Source organism: Melopsittacus undulatus, assembly GCF_012275295.1.
Source record: "Melopsittacus undulatus isolate bMelUnd1 chromosome W unlocalized genomic scaffold, bMelUnd1.mat.Z SUPER_W_unloc_4, whole genome shotgun sequence".
Taxonomy (NCBI): Eukaryota; Metazoa; Chordata; class Aves; order Psittaciformes; family Psittaculidae; genus Melopsittacus; species Melopsittacus undulatus.
In genome coordinates, this window is record NW_022993946.1 from 759,611 (window position 1) to 773,748 (window position 14,138).

A 14,138-nucleotide genomic window follows, 5' to 3' on the forward strand; every position below is an offset into this window, starting at 1 on the left:
AGGTGCAGAATGGGCAGGGCTGCGCTCGCTGCTCCCTGATGGAGGTCCTCCTCCAGCAAGTGGCTGAGCTGCGGGATGCTGTCAGTAAGCTGCAAGATGTCAGGGAAGCTGAGAGGAAGCAGGACTGCTTGCTCCGGGACCAAAAAGCACAGGGGCCTCAAGCTTCCCCTTTAACTCATGGAGGAAAGAAGGGGGCTGTTGATCAGGGAAGCTGGGAATTAGTAACAAAAAAAAACGACAAAAGGAGGAAGAGAGCAGTTGAAAGCAAGGGGTTTCCTCCTAAATTTGCTGTACCCATCCAGAACCGCATTGCTGTCCTGCAGGGGGCTGATGAGGAAATGCACTTGCATCAGAAACAGTCAGCTGGTGCACTGGTACAGAAGATGTCTACTGGTACTGCCAGGAAAAAATGGCGGGTTGTATTAGTAGGGGAATCTGCCTTGAAAGGGACAGAAGCGCTCATCTGTCGGCCTGATCCGGTCACAAGGGAGGTGTGTTGCCTACCTGGGGCACGGATCAGGGATGTTGCAGAGAGGCTGCTTGCTCTAGTAAGTCCCATGGACTATTACCCGCTTCTAGTGATACATGTGGGTGTTAGAGATATAGATAGTAGTAGCCTGAGGAGTATAAAGAAGGACTACAGAGCCCTGGGAGAGGTGGTCAGGGGTTCTGGAGCTCTGATAGTCTTTTCAACAATTCTCCAAGACACAGGGGAGGACCTTCCAAAGGCTAGGAGGATTGGACAGGTTAATACATGGTTAAAAGGGTGGTTTCATAGTCAAGGGTTTGGGTGTCTTGGACATGGGGCCCACATTTGTAGGCCAGGCCTACTGGGGTCTGGTGGAACTGCTCTGATAAAGGGAAGAGTGGCTTTGCTGGGAGGCTTGCCAGACTTGTCAAGGATGCTTTAAACTAGTTGTGTTGGGGGAGGGGAGCATCATTCCATCCCAACACACCCAGTCAGTTGCCAGCACCTATAATAAATACTCTGTGCAATGTAGTAATATTCTAGCCGCTTCAGCCACTGAGCCAGCTTCAATTGGAGCTCGGCTCAGATGCCTCTATACAAATGCCCGTAGCATGGGGAGCAAACAAGAGGAATTAGAGATGTGGGCACATCTACGGGGCTATGATATAATAGGCATCACTGAAACATGGTGGGATGGCTCCTTTGACTGGAGTGTTGGAATGGAAGGTTATAGGCTTTTTAGAAAAGACAGGTCCAGTAGGAGGGGAGGCAGAGTTGCCCTTTATGTTAAGGATAGGCTGGAGAGTATGGAACTCTGTCTGGGGACACGTGATCAGTTAACAGAAAGTTTGTGGGTCAGGGTTAAGGGGAAATCGGTGATGGGAGACATTACTGTGGGGATATGTTACAGACCGCCTGATCAAGAGGAACCTGTGGATGAGGAACTCTACAGACAAATAGGAAAAGGCTTACACTCGCAGGCCCTTTTTCTCATGGGGGACTTCAACCACCCTGACATCTGTTGGGGCGACAGTACGGCCCGGCACAAGCAATCCAGGAGGTTTCTCGATTGTGTGGAAGACAACTTCCTTCTGCAAGCAATAAAAGAGCCGACGAGGAGAGGTGCCCTGCTTGACCTCGTGCTCACCAACAGGGAAGGGCTCGTTGGAAATGTGACTCTCCAGGGAAGTCTTGGATGCAGTGATCACGAGATGGTCGAATTTGAGGTTCTCAAGACAGTGAGAAGAGCGTGCAGTAAGCTCACTGCCCTGAACTTCAAGAGAGCAGACTTTGGGCTCTTCAGGAACCTGCTTAGCAAGGTTCCATGGGGTATAGCCCTAGAGGGCAAGGGGGCCCAAGACTTTTGGTTAATATTCAAGGATCACCTGCTACAAGCTCAGGAGTGTTGCATCCCGACTAGAAGGAAGTGCAGCAGGAGGGCCAGGAGGCATCCTTGGATGGATAAGGAGCTGCTGAGAAAAATTCACAGGAAAAAAGAGGATTATAAAAGGTGGAAGCAAGGACAGGTGGCCTGGGATGAATACAGGGATGTTGTCAGGGTAGTCAGGGACCAAGTTAGGAAAGCTAAGGCCCAATTGGAGCTAAACTTGGCAAGGGATGTTAAAGGTAACAGGAAGGGATTTTAGAGGTATGTAGCGGCTAAAAAACAGACTAAGGACAATGTAGGCCCCCTCCGGAAACTTTTGGGAGAACTGGCTACACAGGACTTGGAGAAGGCTGAGGTTCTAAATGGCTTCTTTGCCTCGGTCTTCACTGGCAAAGGCTCTGACCGCAGCACCCGAGTCTTGGAAGGCGGATGCAGGGACTGTGAAAACCTAGACCTTAAGCCCACTGTACATGAGGATCTGGTTCGAGACCAACTTAAGAACCTGTTTGCAAACTGTAGTAACTAGAATTGAGGTTTAAGCTGAAATGGTCCAGAATCATACATACACCTTCTAACTTTGACAGCTAGTGTGTTTATTTTAAGTCTAGATGGTTTAATTGGTCTGGAATACCAACTTTCCCAACTTGCCCAAGGTTTCAGTAATATGGATCTCAACAGTTTTTGTGGCTACATTGATGAGCCAGCCTGCTACTGAAACATCAGTATGTTAAAAAAGTAGTTTAGTCAGATAAAGTAACTCATTATTATCCATACCGTTAAACCACAGGTAGTGTAGCAATCCATTATCGTGTTAGTCTTCAGAATAACTTAAGCTTGTTTCGTTAACTGAGAGTAATGAGTATAGTTTAAAATTTATTGCTTTTCCGCCTTTTCCCTCTCCTTGTTTTTTGGCCATATATCTCCGTTACCCATGTACTGGATCGACTTGCCCCTGCGTTGCCCACCATGACGTTGGCCCATCTGCCCCTGAACGCTAATGTGAAAACCCTGGTTGGCTATGCCCAAAAATGTGCCCATTGCCAAATGGGTACCATACTTGACAACTTCTGGTTGAATGCCCATGCCCAATGCCAACATCCACGAACGCCAATGACCAATGCAGTACAATGCAAGTGTTTCAGTCCCAGACAGCAGTGGCCCTGAGCGGTATGTCCCAACAGTTTATGCATCGCTGCCTGATTAGAAAGAGAGAAATGTATTTTATTACCTTTTATATAATTAAATAGTATCTCCTTATAGGCAGTGTATTGTTTTGCTGTGGGTTTTTTTTTTGTTTTGTTTTGTTGTTGTTTGGTTGGTTTTGTTTATTTTCTGTCTTATTTTCTCCATTAAGTCTTTTTGTCACTGAACTTTTACATAAGTTGGCCACCCAAATAAACCACTAATTTTATTTCAGTGGAAGGAGCACAGCTTCAGGTGTTGCATATTCACTGCATTATAACTCAGATTTTTTCAAGAGTCTCTTGCTCTTTGTGGTCCACCTTGCTCCCCCCAATATTGTTCATAATTATTTCTTATGGAATACTATAGTTCACTTTGCTTCTCATTTGTGTTACGTTTTTGTTTGGAGGTTGTTTTGTTCTCCCCCTGTATTTTTGTTCCTTTTCTGCAGAGCCCCTTAGTAATCTAATTTCCAACCAGTCTTTCAACCTTACTCCAGATGTAATGTTGACCACTTGCATATTCCCACTTTTTCTACAAGAAGGTGTGCCAGTTTTACCAGTGTAATGGCGAGTGTATACTAAATTAATGGTGGTGGAGAACGTGAATATTCACTTCTACTTTCAGTTCTGCTTGGATTTCTTGCCCACTTAATTTGAGCCTTCCAAAAGCTCTTGCTTGCTCATGTTCTGCAAGACCTTAATCTTACATTCATCATGCATATATGTTGGACATAAACAAGGATGCATGTGTTGTAAATCCAGTGAACAGGTTTACTTTAAATGGAGAATATTAATTGTAAATTCTTCTGTGTAGTCAGTCTTGTTTGAATTTTGTGTATGATTATGAATGCTAAACTTCTACTTTTCTGACACTATGGCCTCTACCAGAATCTTGAGTATAAGTGCAGATACAGAGACAATTGGAGAAATCTTGAAGAAGATTATCCCTACTTTAGAAGAGGTATGTGCCTTAGATTTGTTTCTTCTTTAGAAGTATAAATTTAGGTTTTAAAACAAGATAATTCCAGATGATTGTTGTGTGCCTATAGCTTTCAAACTGTGTTGGCTTTTGTTTGTTTGTTTTAATGGAGATAATCTCTTCTTAGAATATAATATTTGGAAGTCTCCCCTTCAAAATACCTGTCTCTTGGCTTATTTAGTCTTCAGTTTAAAGTAGCTGTATTGTAATTTCCATCCCGCCTTGGCTTTTTAAACAAGTGTGTTGTGCTGTTTGATACCATAAAATTTTATACAATAAAAGAAATAAAGAAAACTAATTTGACATCACCTCATGTTGAGGCAAAGTACTTAAATAGGTGTGATTCTGTCATAGCAAATACAGCGTTACAGTTCAGCAAAAATTAAGTTAAACCGGGATGCTTGGAGAAAAAAAGCTTAACAACACCCCCACTCCACCTGCCCCCACCCCCCCCCCAACTAGAATTTTGATGCTTTCAATTTTACTTTTTTTTTTTTCCCTTGACTAATATTTTATTCTTTCCTTGTACGTATCTTTCTTACAGTATCAGCACTACAAAGGTAGCGACTTTGACTGTGAATTAAGGCTTCTAATTCACCAAAGTCTAGCAGGAGGAATTATTGGTGTCAAGGGTGCTAAAATCAAAGAACTCAGAGAGGTACTATTTCCTGTTCTTTTCACATTCTACTTTTGTTCTATAAACAGATTGGGGTTTTGTGTTCATAAATGGTGAATGTAAGCATCATATGTGCAGTAATTCCTTCAGAACGTATTTCATATACAATTTATGTGTTTTGAGATCAGTTACTTATTACAATTTTCTTGCAAAAAGTCAGAAATAAAGTGGCTGTTGGTAATAGAGTCTAGGACTTAATAAAGCTTTAAAACATATTAACAATAATCTTGATAAATAAAGGATATTTTTTTTTAAAATGCCATTCATCACTCCTTCTGAAACGAACTGCTGAATGATGACTATATTGGTGGTGTTGGGCATAGAAAATGGTTTAGTGTGGATGAATTTCCATAAACTCCAAAAATGATAATTTAATAGCTGTTTGAATATTGCTATAAAAAATTAGTATGGGGTGGGGTTTTAAGTTCTGCCTTCTCGAAGACCATTGTTTCCTTTGTGAAGGACTATTCCTCATGGAGGAGTCATGTTTTGTTCTTAAAAGCTAGTGGTCTCTGAATCTAGAGTGTTGATTTCTGTCTTTTACTGGCATTGTGTCAAAGGCAATTAAAGGTCAGTTTAGGTGTAAGCTACTATTTGCGTGGACTAAATAAGGCAAGATGACTAGACATAATCCTGGCAAAGCTGCTGTCTTGCATCCAAAGCATGTTTGTATGACATATGGAGGCTTATAGAACCCATAAGCTTATAATGGATATCTGGTCCTTTTGCTAATGTTGGATTTAAATGACCATGTAGATGATCCATAACTGAAAGGATGAATTTTTTTTCATGTTCACTAGCTTTTCATGCAAACTGATGTCATTGCAGCTCTTAAAAATATAATATCCTAACATTAAATATGTTGCAAGAACTAGGAAGCAGGCATTCATCTAAAATGTCTTCAAGTTTAATGGTCTGGTTTGTTTGTTTCTTTTAAAATGTTATAGTCCGTATCTTACCCATTTTGTTTTCATTAATTTTATAAAATTGTGTTGAATTCCTTCTTTTAGAAGATTGGTTAGCTTGTTTTGTTGTGGTTTTTTTGTTGTTGGGTTTTTTTTGTTTGTTTTTTTTTCAACAGAACACTCAGACCACCATTAAGCTCTTCCAAGAGTGTTGTCCTCATTCCACTGATAGAGTGGTGCTTATTGGTGGAAAACCTGATAGAGTTGTGGAATGTATAAAGATTATCTTGGATCTTATCTCTGAGGTAATGTTTTAACTTTATTCTTTCACTGGTATTCATGAAAGTTGGGATTATTTGCACGAAAAAAATTATCTTTCCATTTATATTTTGAATTCAGTGCTGCCTCTTCAGTAACAAAATAAGTGTTAGACTGTTATCACCCTTGAAATTATTCCTGTTTCCTAGAACTGGGGTGTAACTTACCAGAGATGGAAGCCATTTTTGGTACCTGTGGGTTGTTAGTCATGCTTCATATATAAGTAAAATGAAGAAATTTTAAACTGGGGAGGAAGAGAGACAAATGTATGTGCCACCCATCAGTAACATCTGTGCCTGCCGTGTCAGCATTGAGAAATAATAGAATCATAGACTAGTTAGGGTTGGAAAGGACCTTAAGATCATCCAGTTCCAACCCCCCTGCCATGGGCAGGCACACCTCACACTAAACCATGTCACCCAAGGGTCTGTCCAACCTGGCCTTGAACGCTACCAGGGAAGGAACATTCACAACTTCCTTGTGCAACCTGTTCCAGTGCCTCACTGCCCTCACAGAGATGAAATTCTTCCTTAAATCTAACCTAAATTTCCCCTGTTTAAGTTTGAATCTGTTACCCCTTGTCCTCTCATCACAGTCCCTAATGAAGTTCCTATCCAGCGTCCTTGTAGGCCCCCTTCACATACTTGAAGGCTGCTATGAGGTCTCCATGCAACCTTCTCTTCTCCAGGCTGAACAGCCTCAACTTTCTCAGCCTCTTCACATGGGAAGTGCTCCAGTTCCCTGATAATCCTCATGGCCTTCCTCTGGACTTGCTCTAACAGTTCCATGTCCTTTTTATGATAAGGACACCAGAACTTTACAAAATTTTCCAAGTGAGTTCTCATGAGAGCAGAGTAGAGGGGCAGGATCACCTCCTTCAACCTGCTGGTCATGCTCCTTTTGGTGCAGCCCAGGATGCAGTTGGCTTTCTGGGCTGTGAGTACACACTGCTGGTTCACGTAGTTTCTCATTAACCAACACCCCCAAGTCCTTCTCCACAGGGCTCCTCTGAATCTCTTCTCTGCCCAACCTGTAGCTGTGCTTGGGATTGCCCCAGTCGAGGTGTAGGAGCTTGCATTTGGCTTTGTTGAACTTCATGAGGTTGGCATCAGCTCATCTTACAAGCATGTCAGGGTCCCTTTGGATAGCATCCCTTCCCTCCAGGGTATCAACCGAACCACGCAGCTTGGTGTCTTTGGTCAACTTGCTGAGAATGCACTCAATCCCATTTACCTTGTTACCGACAAAGACGTTGAATGACGTTGGTCCCAACACCAGTCCCTGAGGGACAACGCTCATTATTGGTCTCTAACTGGACATTGAGCTGTTGACCACAATTCTTTGTGTGTGGCCATCCAGCCAGTTCTTCAACCACTGGGTGGTTCATTTATTTAATTGATATCTCTCTGATTTAGAGAGAAGGATGTTGTGTGGGACAGTGTTAAACGCTTTGCACAAATCCAGGTAGATGACATCAAATTCTCTACCCTTCTCCATCAGTTCCATAGCCCTATCATAGAAGGCCACCAAATTGGTCATGCAGGTTTTCTCCTTAGTGAAGCCATGCTGGCTGTCACCAAGCACCTCAGTTTTTTTCATTTGCCTTAGCATGCTTTCCAAGAGAATCTGCCCCAAGATTTTGCCAGGCACAGAGGTGAGACTAACTGGTCTGTAGTTCCCTGGGTTTTGCGTTTTCCCCTTTCTGCCTGGCCTTTTCCAAGTCCTCGCCTTTAACCTGGAAGATTGATGAAGAAACTATCTGAGCCCCAGAGCCCCTAATCGCCTCTCCCAGGGCTCCGTAGTCCTTAATGTTCTCCAGGCTACTGCTATCTATATTGCTAGCACCCACATAGACCACTAGAAGTGGGAAACAGCAGGACTTGGAAGATCAGGCAGCCTCTCTGCAACATCCCTGGTACGCAAACACGCCTCCCTTGAGACTGGGTCAGGCTGAGAGACGCGTGCCTCTGTCCCTTTCAGGATAGAGTCACCTACTGCTCTCACTTGCCCCATTTTCCTGGAGGCACTATTAGTTATCCTTTCTACTGGTGCATCAGGTGGTTGCTCATTTGGTAAGGTGTGAGTTTCCTCATTAATGGAGCTGTTCTGGATGGGGATGTCAGATTTTAGAGGAAGCCCCATGTTTTTAATAGTCCTCTTCCTCCTTTTTTTGTGGTTTTTGTTACTAGTTTCCAACTTCCTGAATTATTGCCCTCCTTTACTGTATGTGGTATGATGGACACTTGTGGCCCCTGCACAGTTGGGGCTTGTGTCAAGCAGTCCAGCTCCCTGTCAGTTTCCCTGACAGCTTACTGATAGTCTTCTGCAGTTCAGCTGCCTGCTGCAGGAGTACCTCCACCAGGGCTCATTGAGTGTAGCCCTGGCCATTATGCACCCTTGCCTCAAGAGATCAATTCAGAACATAAAAATTTATATTCATTTAATATAGTGATTTAATGTAATTTTAACAGTAAGTGCTAACTGGGGGGACTGGTATTGTTGGTTTTGTTTTTTTTGTGTGTATGCATGTCTTAGTCTCCAATTAAAGGACGGGCCCAGCCTTATGATCCCAATTTCTATGATGAAACATATGACTATGGTGGCTTCACAATGATGTACTAACTACACTAATTTTTGTATGTCTGTGTGAATGATAGTAGTGTTGCCATGATATTATGTTCACTGAATTTTGTTAAGAATGAGTCTTTAATGATCTATGGGACTACTTTGATTTTTTTTTCCTTTTTTTTTTAAAAGGAGTACTCAGTGAAGCAATAGAAATTATAAGCCACTTTTCTTGTGTTTCAGTGGAACATATTTGTTCCTGGGGAAAGACTGTGCATTACTCTTTAGAGAATGATCAGCTTATGATTGCACCTATGTTTGTAGTTTCTGCTCACATGTTTACTCTGGCCAACGTCTTCCTGAGTTCATGCTCTGCCAGGGAGGAGGGGAGGCAGGGAGGGAGGAGAAACAGGACACCTGATCCAAGCTGGCAAAAGAGGTATTCCATACCATAGCATGTCGTGCCTAGGATGTAACAGAGAGTGATCCAGAAGAGCTAGTGCTCTAGGGCGGTTGGAGGAGGTAGGGGTCAGTGCTCGGTTGGGCAGGGTGGGGTGAGTTACCGGTTGGCTGGTTGGTGAGGTGTCGTGTTCTCTTCATTTGTTATTTCCTTTATCATTATTATTACTATTGGTGGTAGCAGTAGTGATTTGAGTTACACCATAGCTGTTAAACTGTTCTTATCTCAACCCATGGGAGCTGCATTCTTTGGATTCTGCTCTCCGGCTCTCCGGGAATTGGGGGAGAAAGGGGGGGAGTTAGTGCACAAGCTGTGTGGCTGGGTTTAAACCATGACAGTACTGTAAGGAGTTTGGATGTTTGAAGTGAGTCTGCCCTGGGGGGAGTGCCATGTAGTGGCTCAGGTGACTGAATTGGAACTAGACTGACAGGGACCTGGGGAATATGTCATAGCAGATCCACTGATTAAGTTACAACTTGGGACTAAAGGAAATAAAGTGGAATTTTTAAGTGCATACAGGAGCAACTTATTCAACGTTTAATTAGAGGAAAAGAATGTTACAGATGTGGGAGCTACTGGACACCAAGAAAAAAAAACAAGCAACAACAACAAAAAAAAAAAACAAAACAAAAAAAAGCATTATTTTCTGAAAACTTTAGAGTATAAATTGGGAAAACAAATAGGCATGCGTAAATTTTTATACATGCCATGCTGCGGAATGCCCATTTGTCATGAGGATCTGGGGGATATAAATCAGGCTTCTTTCCTGGATGAATAGGCTCCAGGTCAAAAGGACGCTCCAGGTCAAAAGGACTGTCCAGGTCAGCATCGTAATGATCAGGTGTCATAATCTCAGGATCAGCAACAGCAGACTGATGAACATGCACAGGATCCTTCTCAGGGTCAATAGGGCCTGAGTCAAAAGGATTGTCTTCATCCCCGTCCTCAATCTTCACAGCCTTGGCGGCAACCGGCAGAGGTTCCGGGAGATATCGGGGTTGATGACACTGGGATCCACGGTCTCACTTTTTGACTTCAATGTCTCTGAAACAGGTCTCCAAATGACTAACAAATTCTTCACAGTGTCATTGCCTTTTGTGGCTGCATTCCACAGTTTAACTCCTGCCCCATTCCACAAGGGTATCTCAAATCCGGTAGACTCATCAATCTCTGGGTAATGAGTCTTCAACCATTTCAACATTAACTTTAAGTCTGTGTCTCTTTAAAGGTTGCTCCCTTCACCTTAAGAAGGACTGAAAACATCCATAAATCAGAGGCTTCTTCCTTAGTAATATTTTCCCAAGTTTCGAGATTAAAAGCTTTGCAGACTCCCACAATTAACTCCTTCTCCTTACTCCAGAGCAACAATCTTTTTAGCATAGCTTCATCATAGTCTGTCCCTCTCACTGAGAGGACATGCTGGAAGAGTTTAAGTACTGCTTTTTTTTTTTTCTTTCCTCTTCCACTTGCGTTGGCTGTTATCTTATTTGCACTGCGCAGTGTCTTCCGGGCTCACAAGGCTCTGTTCCGAGGCATCTACCTCCAGTGCGTCTACCTCCCGATCCTGGTCCTGCCAGATCGAATCCAGCCAATTTCCCTGCGTTTCAATTTCTTCAGTTTCAATGTGAGAATCTAGAGGGTCCCTGTTTGGGCGCCATTTGCTGCGGAATGGACTCGGAGATCAATATGATCAGACCAAAAGCCATTTATTGCAAAGCATTAACTCCTTATATACTATTGCTTACACACACTTACAGTAATTTGGCATATTGTGTTTGGATACATGTCTTGAAGACCCTTAGTGACTAACATATAATTGGTTAAGCACAGGTGTGAGAACTCAACCTCAAAAGCTTGCCAACAGTTGACAGTTCTCAGAACTTGGTGAATTCCAGCTTCTTATCTTGCTTGCTTAAGCTTCCTCAGGCCTCTCATGGCCTTTATCTATCTTTCGGGGTTATTCAGAGGTCGTGTACCAAATATCCATTCTCCTGTGAGAACACTGTCTCCACAATGCCAGATTCTGAAAAAATCTTTATTAGTGCGAGACACAACATTTAAAGAAAGCAAAATGGAATTAAGAGTCAAAGAAGATCAATTAATTGAAGTTTTGAGTTTATCTTTCATTCAACAGAAAAGCAAATAGGAGAACCTCCCTGAAATAGAAGAAATCCTTAATCAGGTATATCTGGGAATATGGGCATCTGAAGTTCCAGGTAATGTGAAAATAATGATTTACCTGTTAAAATAGAAATAAAAGGGCTGTCTGTCCCATTAGAATTAAACAATATCCCTTAAAATTGGACGATCAAATAAATATTTTTTAAAAAATATGGATCATTAATTGAATGTGAATCAGAATATAATACTCCTATCTTGCCATTAAAGAAATCCGATGGGAAAGTTACAGATTAGTTCAAGATCTCGGAGCAATCAACAAAATAGTGGAGGATATTCATCCAGTAGTAGGTAATCTGTATACCTTATTGACTAAATTGGATACTAATCAGGAGTGGTTTACCGTTCTGGACTTAAAGGATGCATTTTTCTGTTTCCCCCTGGCCAAAGAAAGTCAAAATTTGTTTGCTTTTGAATGGGAAAACCCTGAAACAGGAAGAAGGACACAGCTCACTTGGACGGTGTTGCCTCAGGGATTTAAAAATAGTCTGACCATTTTTGGGAGTCACCTGGCACAAGAAATAGAATTCTGGGAAGCACCCACCCAGACAGGAACTTTACCACAGTATGTGGACGACCTGTTCATTTACTACCAAAACTGAGAAAGAATGTGTTCAATAGATTGTACAATTGTTAAACTTTCTAAGGCTAAATGGATACCGGGTATCTAAGTTGAAGGCTCAACTAATTCAAACTCGAGTATCTTATTTAGGATGCAAAATAACAGGAGGACAACCAGAACCTGGAGCAGCTCAAAAGGAAGCAATCTGTCAAACACTGTGACCATCCACAGTTAAAGGTATCCGGACATTTCTGGGAATGACAGGATGGTGTCAACTCTGGATCCACGGTTATGGTGTTCTGGTAAGACCCTTATATGATCTGTTAAAAGAAAGTCTAGCCCTTATAAAATGGACAGATCAAGCTGAAGAAGTATTTGAATGCTTAAAGACAGAACTCATGGGAGCTCCAGCTCTGGGGCTCCTTGACATAACTAAACACTTTTGACTATATTCCTATGAGAAATAGCGAATAGCTCTGGGGATTTTGGCTCAAAGATTGGGACCTTATAAAAGAGCAGTAGCCTATTTTTCGAAACAATTGGATGAACAAAGAAAAGGCTGGCCTGGATGCTTGAGAGCAGTGGCAGCAGTTATCTCAAACATAGAATCATAGAATAGTTAGGGTAGGAAAGGACCTTAATATCATCTAGTTCCAAACCCCCTGCCATGGGCAGGGACACCACACACTAAACCATGTCACCCAAGGCTTCGTCCAACCTGGCCTTGAACACTGCCAGGGATGGAGCATTCACAACTTCCCTGGGCAACCCATTCCAGCACCTCACCACCCTCACAGTAAAGAATTTCTTCCTTATATCCAGTCTAAACTTCCCCTGTGTCCTAGGTTCAGCAGTAGCAATCATTTTTTCTCCTTCTTGGTGGCTGGTGCAGCCCTGTGTTTTGACTTTCAGGCTGGGAACGGTTGCTGGTAGCACATGTGTTTTGAGTTACTGCTCAAATGTTTGGTTTGTCCAAGGACTTTCTGAGCCTTGTGCTCTGCCAGGCAGGAGGGTAGGCCGGGAGGAAGCGGGTACAGGACATCGGACCCAGGCTAGCCAAAGAGGTATTCCATAACACAGCATGTCATGCCCAGGATGTAACAGAGAGATACGCAGAAGGGCTGGGACTCTGGGGGTTGGGGGAGGTCTCGGTCGGTGCTTGGTCGGGCAGGGTGAGGAGAGTGATGGGTTGGTGGCTGGTGAGGTGTTGTATTTTCTTCACTTGTTATTTCCTTTATCATCATTATTAGTAGTAGTAGCAGTAGTGATTTTTGTTACACCTTAGTTATTAAACTGTTCTTGTCTCAACCCGTGGGAGCTACATTATATGGATTCTCCTTCCCAGCTCTCTGGGAGTTGGGGGAGCAAGGGGGGGGGGTGTTAGTGAACAAGCTGTGTGGATTGGTTTTAAACCACGACACCCTGTTTAAGTTTTAACATGTTACCCCTTGTCCTGTCACTACATCCCTAAGGAAGAGTCCATCCTCAGCATCCCTATAGCCCCCCTTCAGATACTGGAAGGCTGCTATGAGGTCTCCACGCAGCCTTCTCCAGGCTGAACAGAATCACAGAATCCCAAGGGTTGGAAGGGATCTCAAAAGATCATCTAGTCCAGCCCCCCCCGCCAGAGCAGGGTAACCTTGAGTACATCACACAGGAACTTGTCCAGGCAGGCCTTGAATATCTCCAACATAGGAGACTCCACAACCCCCCTGGGCAACCTGTTCCAGTGCTCTGTCACTCTTACAGTAAAGAAGTTCCCTGTCCTTCTTGAACTGAGGGGCCCATAACTGGATGCAATACTCCAGATGCGGCCTCACCAAGGCAGAGTGGAGGGGGAGGAGAACCTCTCTTGACCTACTAACCACACCCTTTCCAATGCACCCTAGGATGCCATTTGCCTTCTTGGCCACAAGGGCACGTTACTGGCTCATGGTCATCCTCCTATCCACCAGGACCCCCAGGTCCCTTTCCCCTTCACTCCTTTCCAGCAGGTCAACCCCTAACCTGTACTGGTACATGGGGTTGTTCTTCCCCAGATGCAAGACTCTACACTTGCCCTTGTTGAATTTCATCAAGTTTCTCCCCGTCCAACTCTCCAGCCTGTCCAGGTCTCGCTGAATGGCAACACAGGCTTCTGGTGTGTCAGCCACTCCTCCCAGCTAAGTGTCATCAGCGAACTTGCTGAGGGTACACTCAGTTCCCTCATCCAGGTTGTTGATGAAAATATTGAACAGCACTGGTCCCAGCACCGACCCCTGAGGGACTCCACTAGTCACAGACCTCCAGCTAGATTCTGCCCCATTGACCACAACTCTCTGTCTTCTTCCTTTCAACCAGTTCTTGATCCACCTCACTACCTGATCATCAAGCCCACACTTCCTTAGCATATCTATAAGGATGCTGTGGGAGACAGTATCAAATGACGTACTGAAATCAAGAAAAAACACATCTA

General features: G+C 43.4%; 1 protein-coding gene across 1 annotated transcript; it reads left to right on the forward strand.

The window, feature by feature from the left end:
- The first annotated feature begins 2,337 nt into the window (after positions 1-2,337).
- On the forward strand, positions 2,338-8,540 carry LOC117438259 (heterogeneous nuclear ribonucleoprotein K-like). Its single transcript, XM_034073776.1, has 5 exons — positions 2,338-3,023; positions 3,929-4,001; positions 4,564-4,677; positions 5,777-5,905; positions 8,454-8,540. The coding sequence occupies exons 1-5, from the start codon at positions 2,974-2,976 to the stop codon at positions 8,538-8,540; spliced, it is 453 nt and encodes a 150-aa protein (XP_033929667.1). The 5' UTR covers positions 2,338-2,973.
- The last annotated feature ends 5,598 nt before the right edge of the window (positions 8,541-14,138 follow it).

Excerpts from the sequence above, each read along its gene's own strand:
- LOC117438259 (XM_034073776.1), top strand. The coding sequence starts at position 2,974 with ATGCAGTACAATGCAAGTGTTTCAGTCCCAGACAGCAGTGGCCCTGAG. Across the intron at positions 4,002-4,563 it reads TTATCCCTACTTTAGAAGAG|TATCAGCACTACAAAGGTAG; the intron begins GTATGTGCCTTA and ends TCTTTCTTACAG. Across the intron at positions 5,906-8,453 it reads TCTTGGATCTTATCTCTGAG|TCTCCAATTAAAGGACGGGC; the intron begins GTAATGTTTTAA and ends TGCATGTCTTAG.